The sequence below is a fragment of the Panicum virgatum genome, chromosome 7N (assembly GCF_016808335.1).
Source record: "Panicum virgatum strain AP13 chromosome 7N, P.virgatum_v5, whole genome shotgun sequence".
Classification (NCBI taxonomy): domain Eukaryota; kingdom Viridiplantae; phylum Streptophyta; class Magnoliopsida; order Poales; family Poaceae; genus Panicum; species Panicum virgatum.
This window is the reverse complement of record NC_053151.1, coordinates 29,311,856-29,331,886: the sequence shown is the minus strand read 5'-3', so window position 1 is coordinate 29,331,886 and position 20,031 is coordinate 29,311,856. Positions and strand designations below refer to the sequence as shown.

At 45.9% G+C, this 20,031-nt stretch overlaps 1 protein-coding gene, 1 long non-coding RNA gene and 1 pseudogene across 2 annotated transcripts; 2 read left to right on the top strand and 1 right to left on the bottom strand.

Moving 5' to 3' along the window:
- The first annotated feature begins 2,126 nt into the window (after nt 1-2,126).
- LOC120681597 (ubiquitin carboxyl-terminal hydrolase MINDY-3-like) lies at nt 2,127-8,385 on the top strand. Its single transcript, XM_039963143.1, has 7 exons — nt 2,127-2,892; nt 4,380-4,458; nt 5,399-5,553; nt 5,973-6,063; nt 6,144-6,329; nt 6,847-6,918; nt 7,152-8,385. Exons 1-7 carry the CDS (start codon nt 2,408-2,410, stop codon nt 7,968-7,970), a joined length of 1,887 nt encoding a protein of 628 aa, XP_039819077.1. The 5' UTR covers nt 2,127-2,407; the 3' UTR covers nt 7,971-8,385.
- A 5,931-nt stretch (nt 8,386-14,316) lies between these two features.
- LOC120682219 lies at nt 14,317-16,163 on the top strand. Its single transcript, XR_005678295.1, has 4 exons — nt 14,317-15,306; nt 15,537-15,615; nt 15,701-15,859; nt 15,970-16,163. It is a non-coding gene; the product is annotated as an uncharacterized LOC120682219 (long non-coding RNA).
- Nucleotides 16,164-16,475: 312 nt separating this feature from the next.
- On the bottom strand, nt 16,476-18,990 carry LOC120681112 (annotated as a pseudogene).
- Between the last annotated feature and the right edge of the window lie 1,041 nt (nt 18,991-20,031).

Here is a 20,031-nt window from a genome sequence, read left to right as displayed (position 1 = left end):
ACAGTAGAAGTCGAGAGGTAGCAAGGTCACCACCGCTCGCGAGTTATAGGATATAATCTTTGATTCTACTTAGCTAGGCAATGATGAATAAAATTGAGCAACTATGAATGGTGATTCGGACTTGGGCAAGTACGATAGAGCCATGTTGAGAGTGGAACTCAAATGGTTAGACTTGCTTGAGTTGATTAAGGACCGATGCGTAATCATTTTGATACTTGATCACTTTTCCGTACAAACCACATGCTTAATAATGGGAAGGTAAGCCAACTAGCATGAGTCACACCTTACCTTGATCGAATTCGGTGCGAGTCATGATGGAGTGTGATCGGCGGTTCCGGTGCACTTGTCCTGCCCGACCGTTCGCTCATAGCCTGTTGTGTTTGTATGAAAGGTTGAGGCATGAATCAACACTTATCCTTGGCCATGGGTATGGTCGTTGGTCTTGTCCTCGTGTGGGTAAAGTTGTACACCCCTGCAGGGTTTTCGATCTATTGCAACAGCCGCGCTCTCGGACATTGAGCACGCTTTTGTACCTTGACTTTAACGTAGAGCTACCAATGAAGTTCATGGAAGATTGAGCTTTTGATACATGATCACTTTACTTATGCAATTTCATTGATGTATGCTTAGAGATCATAGATGCTATGTCTTTTACTTCTTACAACTTAATCAAAGTAGATGCTTTTATGCAAAACTAAATACCATGACCTATCTTTGTTACTAACCAAATGCATTTTTCTTGAGGTCGGACAAGTATATACCTATATCGGATATGTTCTGCGAGTACCTTTTGTACTCATGGTGCTATTGTTAAAGTTGTTGCAGGTGATACCCAGTCGGAGGCTGTATTTGGCTACTTCTACCCCGCGGACGGAGGTGTGGATAAGGAGTAGATGGCCGGTGGCTACGAGAAGAGCACTATCGGCATATAGTGTTACCTTCTATGTTGAACCTCTTTGTACCGTAACTTCGTGTCTGGATGTACTTTGTGTAATGATATTACTGTTGTACTAGTGGAGTGTGTTTAAATTCTGGGCGGTGCTCATGACACATTTCAAAAACTACCGGGATTAGTCCTCTCTAATTGAGTTGATCAATGGACGATAACTCGATTATGCGGAATTAATTTGGGCTCGTTCCTCACAATAATATGAAGCATATTTAGTATAATCGTCATCATAATATTTCCCAGAGTTGAGTCATCAGGCATGAGCTTTGGCTCTTGCAAGTACAGCGATAACTCAGCACCTAGAAAAAGGTACATGAAGACGGATCTTCTAAGGCTTCCTCCAACGGTTCACGGTATATGGCCCCCCACCCCACGTAGAGGGAGCTTTGGGGGGAAATCCGATCCAACGGTTCCCCCCAAAGCTCCCCCTATATACGGGGGGAGTTGAAACTCCCTCCATATATAGAGTGAGTTTCAACTCCCCCTATATCTCTAATCACACCGTTTCTTCATGATATTAATCTCGTTTGAGCCCCGTAACATGATGATAATGCGTATTATGACAGTACAAATACTGTATGATTTTTTTAAATTAAAAAATGATAAATAAATAGTTAGTTAATGAGTGATAGTATATAGAGGGAATAGATATGGGGGAATAGTTGGAGAGAAGGAGTTATAGGGAGAGGAATCTTTTGGAGGGGTGTAGTAAAATATAGTAAATAGTACGTTTGGGGGAGTTGGATGGGGGGAATGGTTGGAGATAGCCTAAGACAGCGAGACCAGCCATCCGCCCCGAGGTCATTATCGTCAACTCCGGCCCAAACTCCGAAGCAGGAAATGAAACTGCTGCAACCGTCTCACCGTCACCCACTACCCACCAGTCCCTGACAACTGGGCCAACATCTGATCCGTCCCCGCACGTCATTGTCAAGACGCGCCAAACTGCGACTCGAGCCGGCAGGCGTGTAGACGTGTAGTAGAGCGGAGCGCAGTCCCCGGAGGAGCAGCGACGAGCCCTTCACGGCTGTTCACTTGCGGGTGGTGGGGGCGGCTGAGGTGGTGCGAGAAAAAAATGTTATTAGTTGGTTGGTGTTAGAGATTGTTATTGAAATAGTGTGGGAGAAAAATACTATTGACTGATTGGAAGCCGCTGGAGCCTAACAGATTCCACGATTCTCTGACACATCCGACCAGCTCCGTCCCGTCGCCTCGCCGCCGCGACGGACGACCCCGACCCCGCCCCTACAAATACGCCCGCCACTTCGCCGCGTCAGCCGCCGCAACTTCCCGGATCCCGATGCCCCGCGCCCAGATTCCATCCGCTTGTCCCATCGCTCGCCTGTTCCTAATCCTAGCTCGGGGCCTCTGACGGGGGCCGAGGCGCCAAACCCCCTCCCGCCCACCCTAGGGTTTGGGGGCGGATCGATCCGGCTAGGGTTCGGCGGGAGCTGCCCAATGGCGGATCGGGAGGAGGACGAGGAGCTCCAGATGGCGCTCCGCATGAGCCTCCAGGGCTCCCCGCCGGCGCAGCCCGAGCCCGAGCCCAAGCGCAGCAAGCCGCCGCCCCCCGCCGCGGAGTCGCCGGAGGCGGAGGCGCGCCGGAAGCAGCGCGAGCTCATGGCCGCCGCCGCCGAGAAGCGCCTCCGCGCAGCTGGCTCGCCGGCCGCCGTCTCGGTGGCGCGCTCTCCTCCTACGCCGCCGCCGCCGCAGCCGCAGCTGGCGGTGGTGGAGCCGCCCCCCGCCCCTGAGGCCGCCAAAGAGGAGAAGGTGGAGCCGGAACCAACAGGCGTATCTATGGAGGAACCGAAGGAGGTGGAGGTGGAGGGAGAAGAGGAAGGGGAGGAGTTGCCTCCAGATGTCGCTGAGAAGCTGTGGGCAATGGTGTTCGGCGAAGGGGTTTCAAAGGCCGTCTTGGCGCAGTGGAGCAATCAGGGCATCAGGTGAGTTCTTTGAGTGTGACTATCTTTGTCGTATGCGTAGCCACGCCTTGGTGTCCTACTGTGTCTGTGCGTAAGGCATTAGTAGCTTTCTTCTGGTTGCTGGGGCTAATAAGACTGAATCCTGATGAATATATCTCTGTTCTGAAGATGCAGCCAGTCTGCAACAAGAGTGCAGATTGCTTGTTCATGTGATCTATATTTCTGATGGATGGCATGCTGATGTGTCTTAGAAACAGTAGGACTTTGGTAATGTGCTAGTGAAAACTGAAAACTAATGGGTTGGGTTTAGTTCTCTCTTATGAGATGAGGCGACTATAGTAGAATGTATGGGCAGTAGCTGTTCCTGTGTAGATCTGATGATTGGAGGCTGTGAGTATCTGAGTTATGGTTCTACCATTGGCATGCATGAATCCTTAAACTGCACTAAAGTCTTGGTCTAGTTAGAATCGGTAGAGAACATAGCTGTTGCATGTCGATAACGACTCCCATACGTTGCTAATATGAGGCATGCACTTTATCTAGTACGCTGCAAATACAGGGCATGCATGCAAATGCAACAATCTTTTTTGACTGCTTTGCCCCTATTTATTGTTCTCTGCATCCGGTGTTTATGGTTAAATATATTCCTAGTATCCCTCGTTCCGTTAAATAAGTCAATTAGTGAGATGGTTCCATTAGCTTCCTTATCTGGATATTGGTTTCTGTTTTTAGTATGTTAATTACTTATGAGCTGCTATTAGTTAAAAATAATTTGTCTAGTAGTATATTGCTGCAAATACTGGGCGTGCACGCGAATGTAACACTGTTTTTACCAATTTGCCCTTATTTATTGTTCTCCATCCGGTATTTATAGTTAATAAATGCCAGTATCCCTCCTTCCGTTGAAATGGCGTTTTTGTCGGATGGCTCCACTGTTTCGTTAACCTCCTTTCCTTATCTGGAAATTGGTTCCTTTTCTCTGTGTGCAGTCAACTACATATTTCTGTCTAGTATATCTGAAAATACAGGGTGTGCGTGCGAATATAACACTATTTTTACCGCCTTGTCCTTATTAGTTCTCAACATATGGCATTTTCTTATCACGTAATTTCGATTGCATCCTTTCCTTATCTGGAAATTGGTTCCTGTATGCAGTATGTTGTCAACTACTTATTCAATGCATGGGCTGCTATAAGTTTGATTTTCTCTGTAGTTCCGTACATGCTGCTCGAGCCTAGCAAGCTGAAACTAACATGAGATCTTAAAGGCGTCTCTGTTAGTATTTTGAAGATCAGAGCAACTGGGTTTTACAAAGTAGCATGCTAACTTTCTGTATTTTCTGTTGGTGATATTTTTATCCATGTACCAACATTTACAATCTTGTGCCATTTGTTGTATGTGGCTATGTGCACAAAGTTGCTTGGATATAAAATAATGGCAAACATATTATGCCTGTCACTGCAGCTACATGCTACAGATAGTCTTATTTTTGTTTAAAATGCACACAGGTTTAGCTCTGACCCAGAAACAACTATGGGACTTGTACAACATGAAGGAGGTCCATGTGGTGTCTTAGCAACCGTGCAGGTATGAGTGTATGACTTTCCTTGCTTTTCCTAATAGTAAAAGTCACAAGTGACTCATTTAATTGTTTTGCGGTGCCATCTAGGTCACTTTAAAATGCAGATCTTGGTCCTCAACTTATTAAGCGTGTCACTTGAGTCCAAACACTTGCCTCTGTGGCATGCCTCAAGAACTGGTAAATCAGCATGAATATAAGCAGATACTTGCTAATTAGGGAGATTTGGATCTCGAGTGGCACACTTAACAAGTTGATGGACCCAAATCTGCATTTTTCAAGGACCAGGGACAAGTTTAAGGGTCACCAATCCACCACTGCATTTTTTTCTCTTTTGTAATTCTAACTATTTGTGTGTAGTCTGTGGTATATATTGGGGCGGAAAAGCTTCCCATTCCACTATCTTCTGCTCAATATTCCACTATGGCTTAAACTGTGTACTTATTAATATGTTCTGTTTCTACCATGTGTTCTGTATGCTATTGTTTTTTTATGGGAAAGTTTAAGTCATTTACTGCATTCCATTCTATATATCTGACAATGATAACTAGTAATATTCCCCTTTCGCTAATGGAAGATGCAACAACAAAATTATTTGAGTGAACTACCCGAACATTCACAATGGTATAATTCTCCTCATTCAACCCTTCAGTATATTTTAGAGCCTTACTGATGAAACAAAGTCCAAAATTTCTGTGATAATCTGAAGTCCAGACAGATATGCCTTCAATAGATTGGTTGGTGCATTCAATTGTTACATCAATTTTTTTTTAACTTGAAAGGCCTGTGAAATATTTATCCAATTATTTGTATGAGCTCACTTGTATCTGATTTTGAATTTTCATGGTTTCTCAAAAATCTATCTATCTATTTTGTCCCCTATTGTGAAATTCCTTTTGCTCTCTGCAAGCTTAACATTTCTGATGGTAATTTTTAATTTGTTTGCAGGCTTATGTCCTTAAATATCTTCTGTTTTTCTCTGATGACTTGAGTAACCCGGAGGTCAGTAACCCACTATATACTCTGGGACAAAGACGCTTTTATCAGAGTTCTTTTGCTGCGGGGGATGATTTTTCGTCTCTGACTGATGATAGAAAGACAAGGTGGTCTCCTGCTCCTTATAAATGGTGCTGATGTCACTATTTTATTGCCACTATTATCTGTTCATTGTTGTTTTGTATGAGCCACTATTCTTATTTCTTACTTATATGGATCTGCTGAAATGTCGGCATTTTGAATTCAGTGATGAACATAATTATTTGAATTAGTTCTCTACTGTGAGTCTGTGATAGCTCCATTCTCCCAACTAATGCTATAGTTCCATACAGCACACTTCTAAAAGACATTTATTTATAATTATAGTAACACCAGAAATCCTATGCATATTTTATTTATTGGAGACTGCAAATGATTTCACAACTATGTTGTACTACATAATGTACACTCCATAGATATACATGAATGCCTCTATTGATAGTTTTCTTTAGACTAAAATAACTGCTATTAACCTTGTTCTTTGTAGAGCATTGGTTCATGCTATGGTGGAGATTCTATTTTTATGTGGAACTGGGAAAAAAGCTGTTGTAGCATCCATTGCATGTGTCAATTGTGGAGTAAGTGGATGTGGTATTTAGTTGATTATAAGCTTTTAGATACTTGGATGTGGCTGATGCTCTTATGAAACTTATTGCAGAAAACTGAGGCAGTTTTGGAAGGGCTTTCCGTTGAATCAGCAATGGATCTCCAGAAAGTTCTTAGAACAAGTACATTTACCTCAAGGAAGGATGCATTTGACATCCTTTTGGCTAACATTCCTTTGTTTGAAAGTCGATTGGGAGCCATGCTATTTCTTATCTCTGCTTTGCTCTCGCGAGGATTGGTACGTGTTTGTCAATGCTAAAGTTCTCAACCTTGTTGTATGTCATGTTTTCTGGGCGCAACTACGTTGCTATTTTTGAGATTTAGTAGGTTGTGCTCAGGTGAACTAATTAATGGCCAATGTATGTTGATCAGAGTAAATTATGGTTCTGTATTATGGTTGAAGTTGCTTATGGAGTAGTTTTACACCAGAACAACAAATGAATTGCTAGAGCCAATGTTTTAGAATTTAATAATATGAGTTGAAAATACTGTTGGCTACTTTATGGGTGCTTTTGGGATTCTTTTTGGGCGTTATATGCAGTTCATAGATTCTCGATGGTATTGGCTAGTTATTCATTTTTTTGTCAAGAGAGAGAGATGGAACAAATGGCTCCAAGTTATGCTTCCCTCCTTACTCATTTCTTAGTTCCAGTAGATTTTTTTGTCACTTGTTTAAGTGTCTATAGACTTGTTTATCAAAGCATGTCAACACTATCTTCCTTTTCTAACAATGTATAGTTGTCCTCTGAACACAGGAATATATCCAAGCAGACAGGGATGATCCAAGCCAGCCATTGGTCACTGCTCCATTTGGGCATGCCTCACAGGTACATATATCATTCTCGTAAATATATTTCCTTATTAGATTAGACATTCCATAGCAGTTAATAGTGTGGCTACTCTTGGATATGTCACTGGTAACTGTGATACAAAATTAAGATTTTATTTGTTAGTACTATCTGTGTTACAAACAGTGAAACATTCTATTCTGTATTTAGTTTGCACGTTTTTTGGTTACAAATTTTGTCAAATAAGATATATGTACTTTTATCTTTTTCAGGAAATTGTGAATTTATTACTCTGTGGAGAGGCTGTTCCAAATGTATTTGATGGCAAGATGGACCTTGGTGGTGGCATGTCCTTGAAGGGCATACCAAACAATGTTGAAGTTGGTTTTCTTACCCTCCTGGAATCACTAAATTTGTGCAAGGTTGGTCAGTACCTGAAGTGCCCAAAGTGGCCGATTTGGGTTGTGGGAAGTGAAAGTCACTACACTGTCCTTTTCGCCCTAAACCCCAATGTTCAAGAGGAGAATGAGCTGGAAGAGCGTGAATCCAGAATAAGGCGGGCCTTTGATGCACAAGATCAAAGTGGAGGTGGAGGCTTTATCAGCATTGAGGGCTTCCAACAAGTCCTCAGGGATACTGACATAAATTTTCCCTCAGATAAGCTTGAGGACCTATGTAATGCTGGCATTATAGTATGGAGTGAATTCTGGCAGGCACTGCTGCAGTTGGATAAAAGGGCCGGAGGCATGAAGGATCCAACTGGCCTTATGGGGAAGAAGCAATTTACCATCTTTCACTTCAATGGAATTGCCAAGTCTGTGCTCAATGGGAATGCAAGTACGGGTGGCTCAGTTCCTATACAGAGACCCAGGTTATGTAAGCTAAATGTCACTGTTCCTCCAAGGTGGACTCAGGATGAGTACCTAGCTGATGTTGTAAGCGCATCAACCAGTGGCAGCAAGGATGACAGTATTCTTTCTCTAGCTCCACCAGTTCAGACATCTCAGCATGCGCCATTAGTGGACTGCATTAGGACGCGGTGGCCACGAGCAGTTTGTAGCTGGTCTGGAGATGTGCCAAGTATTGTCTGACACAGTGAACCTTGCACAACTCGCTCTAGCTATGTGCCTATGTTGCTCATAATCCCATTCCGAAGAATCTGCTCGGAGCAGGTTTCTTGAGCTTCCAGACTGTTCATGTGCTGCAATGAGGAAGTTGTTCTGGTGTTGTAATTGCTCCGGGTTGATGAGTATAAGAATTTTTTCTTCGAAATGAGTGATGTTTCATTGTGTGATTTTTATCAGGAACCTGAATATTCTTTTTCCCCTTTGTTGACATTAGATGTATACTTAACTTATGAATATGTTTCAGGCTTGGGGGTATTCTTTCTGTACACAGATAGTTTTGTTAAGTTTACATTTATCTGACACTGCGTTGGCTAGCCAGTCTGGCTAATGAGTAAACGAGGATTAAACTGTTAATGATATCTTATCATGCCGTTGCCCCCTTGGATGTAGTGATTTTTTGAAAGCTATAAAGCTGGGGAAGCCCCCGCTGCACGCTGCTTGGATGTTGTGATTGATTGTCAGTTTGGATCTGCTAATGCAATTCAAGTATTTTTTACGACATGCATTTCATATTGTTATTCTAACTTGTCCATAAGTGAAGCCTTTCTATGTTTGGCAATAAATTTCTGGAAATTTGTATATAATATTTGTGTTTTTAGATAAATAATTAGAATTTTTATAATATATCAATATAATTAGTATGTTATAAATTACAGGTTTCTAAGATGTGATGACCAAAGATAAAAAAAAGTTGATTTTTGATAAAATTAGAATAACAACTACCCTACCCTAATCACAAATAAGTGCATTTCTAGTTTGGTACCAACTCAAATTATCTTAAGGTTCACTACGTATATCAACATTTATGGACAACGAAAATGATTGTATATATTCATCATCATAGTATAAAGGAAGGATTCCTTCGTTAACTGTACCATATGTACTGATCTCAAATTTTGTTGTCATCACTCATTATCGGGCAACAAGATACAATTCAAAATGTCCAATGAGGCCTTTGTGATTGCAAACAAAGTTTCTCTTAATGAAACACGTGTCAAGGCACGTTCTCAAAAAAAAAAAGAATTGCAAACAAAGTTTAAGGGCCTTTGGGAAGAAGTAGCTCCGTGGGCTGTGTACTGTGGGTAGGCCAAGTCGAGTGGTTGCAATGCAACTTGCAACTTTCAGCCTTGTTGGTGCCACCTGCTTCTAGTTGCACACGCACAAGTTTGTTTTTGTTAAATATGTGGGTTTCATTGTTCGGCCACAGTTCTTCAAAATTAACCTTACACTTGTGTTTTCAGGTCCTTAAATGCTAACACTACCATTGCTAATAACTCTGCTTGCATGAAACCCTTAGAATTTTAAATATTTTTGGTCAATTAAGACCGAACTCATGCTGAACGAGAGCCTCCTGCAATAGCTTGAAGTAGTCTTGGCATTGGAGGAATGTCAAGTTCTATTAAACCCTCGAGAATCTGGACCACTTCACCCATCATTGGTCGATCGAGCTCATTGTCTTGGATGCACCAACAAGCAATCTTACAAGCTCTTTCGGCTTCTTTTAGATTGAAATCACCATGCAACTTGTGATCCACCAAGCTTCCAACATCTCCTACAAGAAGCTTACTTGCAACTTGCACAGGGAAATAAGTATCATAATCACCAGTAGTGGTATGTTCTCTATGTGAGTTCCTCCTTCCTGAAACAATTTCTAAGAGAAGCATTCCATAGCTGTAAACATCAATTTTCGGTGTGATGGCCCCTCCACTAATCCATTCAGGTGCAAGATATCCTATGGTTTCTCTTATTGTAGTCAAAGCCCTGGTCAAAGCCCTTCCTAAAAGCTTTGCCATTCCGAAGTCTGCAATTTTGGGGATGAATTGTAAGAGTATATGTGAGAGGATGCTCAAGCTTCTATTCACCATGAATGCCGGATACATATACATCTCAAGGCTAACTGCTGATCCTAGAGTTTAGGAACGTGAGCAGGAGAGCCGGGCGGTTACAGGAAGACTCGGTAAACTAACAGAACAACTAGCGCTATCCATTGTAGAGTACTGGTCTTTTACACCCCCGTCAGTCGAAGCTTCATGTGGCATGAGGCACAGACTGGACTTGAACTCCTGGAAGAGCGGCGGCGGGAGCCCCTTGGTCATGATGTCCGCGAACTGGTATCGCGACGGCACTTTTAGAACTCGAATATGCCCAAGTTGAACCTTTTCCCTCACAAAATGAATGTCCGGCTCCACCTGTTTTGTGCGCCGGTGATGAACTGGATTCTCAGATAGGTACACAACCGAGATGTTGTCACAGTAGATCACTGTTGCCTTGTCGACGAGGACATGAAGCTCCCGCAATAGATTGCGCATCCAGCAGCATTCGGCCGCGGCATTTGCCACAGCCCGGTATTCCGCTTTGGCGCTTGACCTGGACACGGTGGTTTGTCTCTTGGACAACCACGAGACCAGTGAATCTCCCAGGTACACGCAGTAGCCCGATGTCCATCGCCTAGTGTCCGGGTAGCCCGCCCAGTCGGTGTCCGAGTAGGCAGTGAGGCTGCACGAGGATGAAGCCGAGATGTGGATGCCGTCATTGATCATGCCGCGTAGATAGCGCAGGATCTGCTTGATAAGGTTCCAGTGTGCATCACTGGGTGCGTGCATGTACAAACACACCTGATTCACAGCGTATGCTATGTCAGGACGCGTTAGTGTCAGGTATTGCAACGCACCCGCGATGCTGTGGTAGAACGTAGCATCAGAGGCAGGAACACCATCTTGGGCGGAGACCTTCGGCTTCGTATCCACTGGAGTGGATGCTGGCTTGCAATTGGACATGCCGGCATGCTCGAGAATTTCCTTAGTGTACTGCGCCTGGGTCAAGAAGAAGCCCGAGGTGTCGCGCTGCACTTGCACCCGAGGAAGAACCGTAGTGGCCCAAGGTCCTTGAGGGCAAAGGAATGCTGCAGCTGTTGGATGATGCGTCGAAGCTAGTCATCGGAGGACGCCGTGATGATGATGTTGTCCACATACATGAGGATATAGACAAGATCACCCGCATGCTTGTAGACGAACAATGACGAGTCCGAGCCGGTCGCCGCGAAGCCGATCTCGCGTAGTCATGTGCCGAGGCGCTGAAACCAGGCACGGGGCGCCTGCTTGAGGCCGTACAGGGACTTGACGAGCTGGCAGACGTTGTTGGGATGATCACCGTCGACAAAGTCGGCGGGCTGGTAGCAGTAGACGCGCTCTGCTAGCTCATCGTGCAAGAACACATTCTTCACGTCGAGCTGATGGACTGGCCGCTGCCGAGAGGCCGCCAGATGAAGGACAGTGCGAATCGAAGCAGGCTTCACCACCGGGGAGAAAGTTTGGTGAAAGTCCACCCCGGCGTGTTGGGTGAACCCACGGACGACGCAGCAAGCTTTCTGGCGCTCCAGAGACCCGTCGGGGTGCAGCTTGTTCTTGAAGAGCCATTTGCCCGTGATGACATTGCGCTGAGAGGGCGAGGAACCAACGTCCAAGTGTCATTGGAGACCAGGGCGTCGTACTCGTCCCGCATGGCGGCAAGTTGGAGGAGCAGGCGGTGCAGCGATGGCGGCGTGGGCGTACTTCGGGTTGGGAACGCGGATGCCGTCACGTGCACGAGTGACCATCGGGTGGCGGTGCTGCACCGGCTCAGGTGTAGAGCACGAGTCCGGGGTCGAACCAGGCATGACGTCGTGCGCTGGGACGTTCGACCTAGGCGCGACAGCATCCGGGTCTGGACCCGCGGGGGAGGATGTGTCGTCGTATAGTGGCGATGAAGATGGATCCGCAGGAGACTCGGGCCCGTCGGGAGCCCCGTACGTGGCGTGGGTGCGGGGTGGCCAGTGTCAACGTCGGGCGCAGGTGGCGGCGAGGCCGTTCATGGCGCAGGAACACGCGGAGAACGCGTCGTGCGGGGCGCACGACGCGTGGCGCGCGGTCACCACGATCGGCAAATGCACCGGCGGCGGGGGTGATGGAGTCCATGGCGACATCACGGGCACCTGAAAGGGAAAAGCCGTCTCGTTGAAATAGACGTGACGGGAGATCAGTACGCACCGAGAGACCAGATCATAGCACTTGTATCCCTTCTGATCAGCCAGGTATCCGAGGAACACACATGCGTTGGAACACGGTGCGAGCTTGTGCGCAACAGTCGCGGCAGTGTTCGGGTAGCATAAGCAGCCGAACACGTGAAGGTGTGCATAGTCAGGTGAAGAACCGAACAGGATCTCGAAGGGGTTGAGGTGCTAGCGAGGGCGACATGGTCGCCGATTCAGCAGATAGGTGGCAGTGGCGAGAGTGTCTGGCCAGAACGTTGCAGGCACGGAGGCATGGAAAAGCAGAGTGCGCACGCTATCGTTGATGGTTCGGAGCACACATTCAGCACGACCATTCTACTGAGACGTATAGGGGAAAGTCAGGCGCAGGGCAATGCCATGTGTGGCAAAGAAAGCGCGAGACGCAGAGTTGTCGAACTCCCGGCCATTGTCAGTCTGAAAACATTGACTGGGGAGGCTGAATTGTGTGCGAACGAAGGCATGAAACGAGATCAGCGTGGGAAGAACATCTGATTTATGACGTAAGGGAAAGGTCCAAGTATAGTGGGAGTAGTCATCCAAAATCACAAGATAAAACTTGTAGCCTGAATTACTGAAAACTGGACTTGTCCAAACATCACAATGCAGAAGGTGGAAAGGAAAACTAGCGACATTATTGGACTCAGAGAAAGGCAACCGAACATGTTTCCCTAGGCAACAAGCATGACAAGTATGGGATGCAGACTTGGAGCAAGAGTAACCAAAAGAATGCAAAATGCGATGCAAAGAGTCACAACCCAGATGACCAAGCCGGGAATGCCAAAGCTCGGTGTCAGGAGCCGCGAGGAGAGCCTGATGGGCGCCAGAGCTTGCAGTGGAGGGCCTGGCGTGGAGGGGATACAGTTCACCGGAGGAGTCACATCCGAGCAAAGCCATCCTAGTGTGCAGATCCTTGATAGAGAAGCCCCATGGATCAAACTCAACAGAAACCAGGTTATCACGGGTTAAAGCACGAACAGAAATCAAGTTCTTGATGAGATGTGGAGCAATAAGAACATTAGTAAGGCGAAGGGGAGAAGCAGCTGTGGCAATCGCAGTGGATCTAGAACCTGTTGCAGGGAAGGTTTGGCCGTTGCCGACAACAATATGACGAGGAACAGGAAGAGTAGTGCAGGAGGAGAGAATACCAGGGGAGGAGGCCATGTGCGATGTGGCTCCCATGTCCAGGAACCATTCGCCGCCGTGGGCCTGGTTCGCCGGCATACCGTGGAGCGCAGAGAACAGTCCTGGTGGGACTTGTGGCGAGGTGGCGTCAGGTGGTGCAGGTGCTGCACCAAGTGCCGTCAGGGCCTGCGGTGGGGGAGCGCCAGGACGCATGCCGAGAAAGCCAGGAACGCCGGGGCGCCATGCGTTGAGCGGCCAGGCCTGGACAATTTCGATCCATGGATTGTAGGAGGACGCCCACTGTGGTGCAGTCGGCATTGTCGGAGCCGGAGGGCGCGACGCTGGTTGAGAGCTCGAACCGGAGGCACGCGACTTGTCGTTGGCCTTGCGCTTCTTGCGGCATTGGCTTCCACCATTGGAAGGAGGATGCTCAAGCGTCTATTCACCATGAGTGCCGGATACATATACATCTCGAGGCTAACTGCCGATCCTAGAGTTTAGGAATGTGAGCAGGAGAGCCGGGCGGTTACAGGAAGACTTGGTAAGCTAACAGAACAACTAGCACTATCCATTGTAGAGTACTGGTCTTCTACATGAATGACTCGTCTAGAAGTATGTTTTCAGGTTTAACATCACAGTGTATAATGCAGTCTCGACACCTCTCATGCAAATAAGCTAGTCCTCTAGCTACTCCTACTGCTATTTGGTTCCTAGTATCCCAGCTCAAGATATTAGCATTGCTTGGGATTTGTGAATAGGTGTTTGTCGAGGGAATGATTTGGCATAATTGATAGACAAGCATTTTGCTTTTATGACTGCAACAGAAGCCAATTAGCTTAATTAAATTTGTGTGTTGGACAAGCCCAGCTGACTTCATATATGAATTTTTCTCTCCATGATATGCACCATCGACTCTTTTCATCGCTATGGTTGCCGAATTGTGCAGAGATCCCTTGAATACTAACCAAAAGCCACCTTTACCTAGCTTTTCTAAAATTTTTTTTCAACACACAGGAGAGTTGCGCACAGAGCGAACTATTCTTTCGCCTTTCTAAAAAAAATTTCTACTGAAGAAATAATTGACAACTCTTTAATTCACTACGACGGAGTCTCTAGCTTCTCTGTCATCACCCAGGAAAAGCCACGGCCAAGTGCTGACGGCCCCCACCAATCCCGCTCCTCCGTCCGTTGTCGTGCCGGCGGCGACCTCCTTGGCGAAACCACCTCCCTTAACCTTTCTACCCGCTTCCACTTCTGTTCCAGGCTTCCAGCTCAGACCACTGCATCAGGTTAGCCAGGTCTGCATCCCATTCAGAGCATAGACCCCCCGAATCGGCACCTCGCCGCCACGGAACGGAACACCTCCGCAACGTTTCCGAAATGCGCTGTGTTAGCATGTCCCGGCGATGGTGGCCCAGCCCAACCCAACCCCTCTCGCTGTGCTCCGGCTAGCTATAGCTCCCCTCCCAAGCGACGGCGAGAAGCGATTGGCCGAGGCTCGGGTTCCCGCGGGGTCGACGGCGGCCGGAGCGAGGGCGCGATGCCGCGGCACGGGCGCGTGGAGCTGCGGCGGATCGAGGACCCCGTCAGCCGGCAGGTGCCCTTCTCCAAGCGCCGCGCGGGGCTCTTCAAGATGGCCTTCGAGCTCGATCTCGTTGCTCTGCGACGCCGAGATCGCGCTCATCGTCTTCTCCCCCGCCGGCATGCTCTATGAATACGCCTCCACCAGGTTCGTTCCAATTAATACGTCTTGCTTGCTTGTTCATCCAATTAGTGGACTCGGACATTGGTCCGTTCCGTTCGGCGGCGGGTGGTGGTTTTGAAAGAGTTTATTTCACAATGAGCTAATGCCCTACTGCCATTTTTTCACCCAATGTATGCGGTCACCGTCGATTTGGATGCGGGAGCTCCTGTCCGCAGCCGTGTTGAGCCAGGCAGCGGCGACGTGCGGAACCAGGTCACCAGCGGCTGGGCGGCGGCGCAACATCCACCTGCGGCCGGGATGCCGACGCCGGGGAAGACGCCATGCGCAGCAGCGGCGCTACTCTGTTCTTCACGAGGGAGGCGAACAGGGAGCTTGCGCCCAGGCCGGGATCGATGGAGATCGATGCGTTCAATTCTATAGATAAGGTAGGGGTAGTTACGTCTTTTTGCATGGCCTGTTGATTAAAAGGAAAAGTAAAAATAGAGGAATTGGAGAAAAATGATGAGAAATACTTAAACTGAAAAAATTTGCAAGCACGGTGTCAAATTCTGAAAGGTCTGCGAATTAAGTGTCAAATTCCGTGAGGCGCGTGAATTGGGTGTTAACTTCTGAAATTTCTCAAAGAAATCAGTATTGGCCTCCGTCATTTGATTAGGTGCTGTCGCACATCGTTACTTCTCAGGAATCAAAGCAACAGCCCGCAAAACCAGATACATTGCATTGGGGGCTATCAGGTATGTAATTTGCCCCTTTTTTACTCAGTTGTGGAAAATAAAATAGCTTTTCTGTAATTGAAGTTAATTTTTTTTTGCTTCTCAGTCTAGTTTGCATTTGGGCACTCAAATTCGAGCAGAAATGGTGGATGACAAGGCCTTCCTCAAGCAGATTGAAGCCTATTATGATGTTTACATGTCACCCATCGACTGTTAATATGGCCACAGCCCACAAGCAGTGCTCTGGCTACTTCATGTGACACTGGTATGCAACATTTTCAACTGGCACATTCAGCTCTAATCTTTTCGGTAGTTGTGATTTTCTGCCTCTTAGGTGCCACCTGCTTCTAGGTGCATGTGTTATTTGTGAAATAGCTTTTGCCTTTGCAGGGACTTTTGAAAGAACGACAGCAAAGGTACTTTCAAAGCCACTATTGATGGGTGACTGGTTGATTTGTAATGGTTTCAATAATTCTTTTCTTTTGGGGTAAGGGGTTCAATACCCATTTTGAAACTAGAGGTAACAGTCTGAAGCCTGGACTTCCATGAAAGTAAAATGTTGTGAGTTAGGCCTCTCCTTATAACAATTCAGAACCTATGCAACACAAGATGTTGAAAAAGATTGAAGACTAAACAACTTTCCAGAAAAGGGATAGAGTACATTCCTCAAAAAGGAGAAAGGAAGAGGATAGTCACATAACCTTTTCGTTAATTGCATGATCAATGATACTAAGTACCTGATATAGTGATTCCAGTAGTTGGCACAAATCTATATATTTAACACCCAGTAATTTTTTATACAATAAATGATAATCTGTAATTGCATCTCTACTGAAGAAAATTTGGCAAGTTGAAATATTTTCGGTAAACAAAGATTAGACTTACACTGAATAAGAGCCTCCTGCAATAGCTTGAAGTAGTTTTGGCATTGGTGGCATGGCAAGTTCTATTAAACCCTCAAGAATTTTAACCACTACTTTTGGTGTGATGGCCACTCCACTGATCCATTCAGGTGCAAGATATCCTATGGTTCCTCTCAATGTAGTCAATGCTCGGCTGAAATCCCTTTGTAAAATCTTTGCCATTCCAAAATCTGCGATTTTGGGAATAAACGATTCATCGAGAAGTATGTTTTCAGGTTTAACATCACAGTGTATAATGCAGTCTCGACAGCTCTCATGCAAATAAGCTAGTCCTCTAGCAACTCCTAGTGCTATTTGGTACCTAGTATCCCAATTCAAGATATTAGCATTGCATGGGAATAGGTGTTTGTCGAGGGAATGATTTGGCATATATTCATAGACAAGCATTTTGCTTTCATGGCTGCAACAGAAGCCAATTAGCTTAATTAAATTTATATGTTGGATAAGCCCAATTGATCTGACTTCAGATCTGAATTGTTTCTCTCCTTGATATGCACCATTGAGTCTTTTCACCGCTACAGTTGTTGAATTGTGCAGAGATCCCTTGAATACTGAACCAAAGCCACCTTCACCTAGCTTTTCTGAGAAATTTTTAGTTGCACGCTTCAAATCAGTATATCTAAATTGAACAATTCCATTACCACCTTGAGCATTGTTCAATGTGAAGCTATACCTTTTCCTCTTGTTCCACCAAATCATTAGTGCCAGTGCCAGAAAAAACAAGATAGCAAAGCTTGCAGCAAGGCCAGTGGCAATCGCCGTTTTTCTTGCACTGCTTTTCTGACTATTCACGTCTTTTGCAGAAAGGCGAAGGTATAGAGTTCCTCCACTAGTATCAGTTATGTCATTACACTGCAGCTGTTTTACATTGAGTAATTCGTGGTGCCAGACCAAGCACCCTCCATTACCATAGGAATATGCAGTGCAAGAGCAAATATTTAAGCAAACTGTTCCACATTCATCCACACTGGTTGCAACTTCTATGCTGTAGGCATTAGGAGGTAGCCTAACACATGGCATAGAATAGAATTTGTCGGTTGAACTTCCTGTGCTTTTGTTGGTAACACAATCTAATGGAGTGTTTCTCATGCACCCACTTGTTCGATCATCTAGCTCCCAATCCTTTGGTGATCTTATGGAGAAACCCTTCATGCAGTTGCAGAAAAGAAGCTCATTATCATTACAAACCGTGAAAGGTCCACATACAGCATAGACATCACACTGAGATTTGGGTTGAGCATAGCTCAGTAACCAATCTTGTGCACTCTCAATCCAAAGGAATGTCTTTGTTCGACCTGAGACATCCAATACATGATGGATAATGGTTCTTTCATCCAGTAAGTCGTAGGTGATGTACTTCTCTTGGTCATTGTCGACAAATGTGAAATTGAAAAGAAAAGGTCCTGGCATCTCTGGCACCAAGGAAAAGTATTGGCCGTTCCATAACCCGCTGAATCCATATGGTAAGGAGAACTGCAACGACGTGAAGATATACTGATTAGCACCACTTGGGTCTAAAGAAAAACTATATCTTCCAGGAGCTAGGTCGATCGAGTTCTTCCTAGAAACAAGACGGCGGTTGAGACCTGTGACCTTGTCCCAACCAAGTTTTGCACCGGGGAGGAAAGTGTCTGTGGGATAGTCAAAGCTCTGCCAGAACACATCATATGAGTTTGTGGAGTTCTGTAGAATGAGGTTTCACTGTTCAATAGTATAGCTACAGTCTTGTTGGTTGCGGTATTTGCTTGCGTGGACCAGACCATGGAATTGGTGGCTTGATTCAAGATGACAAGGTTGCCATTATCAGAGACTGTAAGCTCAGATGATGTGGGATCCGTGAGTGGGTTGTCACCATTCGCAACCCATACTGGTGTTATTTTTGGAATTCTGTTGAACCAAATTCCTAGGTACCAGTTCAGGGTGTTTTGGGAGGACTTACTGCCCGTCTGGAAGAATCCGAGTGCGAACTTGCCATTGCTGGAGATGAGCTTTTCGCTGCTGACCAGTGCTTGACCAGGTGAAATGGTGTCCTTGGCAGCACAGCATGGTAGGATGTATAGGGACAAGAGAATTCTGCAAAGGGTGGGGAAGAGAGGCATGGTGAAGGACAGGGGATGCTGGACGAGATAGGGGTTTGTTAGTATTAGATGTGTATAGCCTAGCGTGTATAGTTTCCATACTTACATGATTGTATTGCTTGTAATCCAATATATATATATATATATATATATATATATATGAGGTCAATCCCTTGATTGGGTGTGTGGTGTTTACCCTAATCAGCTCTCTACATGGTGACACATGGTTGGTCAAGTCAAGGCTTTCCTGGAACTTCAGTATATAGTATGGTCTAACGCATGCTGACAGTGATGCCAATCCTTATTTACTTATCAAGTCGCTGAACGAATGTGAACAAAAGGGCAACTCTGGTCAATATGTTTTTTTTATATCTTCTGTAGGATGTATGAATGGATGTGCCACAAAGTACATGAAAAATCCTAATTATTGTAGTATAGTATATGTTTACTAAACTATGCGTCTTTTTTCTCCATTTTGACCTTCCTAGAGATGTGCTCCCATCTAGGCATGGACCTGTGATTCAATTTTTTGTTGGTGGTATGGCTCACAGGCATGTGTGTCAGCATCTGGTCATGGCTATTCTAAATTGGCACTCACCATGAAGATGCTTTGGCCTCTTAAGCGGAGGTGCATGTTCAGCGAGGGCAGTTTCTGACTAACAGTTTGTTCATTTGACTAGGTGCTGTCACACATCGTTACTCGTCAGGAAGCAAGCAACAGCCTGCAAACTCGGATAAATTGCATTGGGGGTTATCAGGTATGTAACTTGCCCCTTTTTTACTCTCTTGTGGAAAATAAAATAGCTTTTCTGCAATTGTAGTTAATTCTTTTGCTTCTCAGTCTAGCTTGCATTTGGGCACAAAAATCAACCAAATTCAAGCAGAAATGATGGATGACAACGCCTTCCTCAAGCAGATTGAAGCCTATTATGATGTTTATTGTCACCCATCGACTGTTAATATGGCCACAGTCCTCAAGTAGCTGCTCTGGCTACTTCATGTGACACTGCTATCCAACATTTTCACCTGGCACATATATGGTATATACTATACACCATGGAGAGGGAGGCCTGGGAGCACCCGGCTCCCCACGGAGCGACACGTGTCTCCGGAGAAAGGTAGCGCAACGCTGGCTGTCCGATCCGTCGCTGGAGATCGATCCATGCTGTTCCTTGGTTTTTTCGCAAATAGACCCTTCAAATGGAGAGGGAGGCCTGGGAGCACCCGGCTCCCCACGGAGCGACACGTGTCTCCGGAGAAAGGTAGCGCAATGCTGGCTGTCCGATCCGTCGCTGGAGATCGATCCACACTGTTCCTTGGTTTTTTTGCAAATAGACCCTTCAATTTTTTTTATTCGAACCTGCCGTCCATGTTTTTTGCAAACTACCCCCGTCGAGACACCCACCGAACAGCCCCATTCCCCACCACGCCCTCCC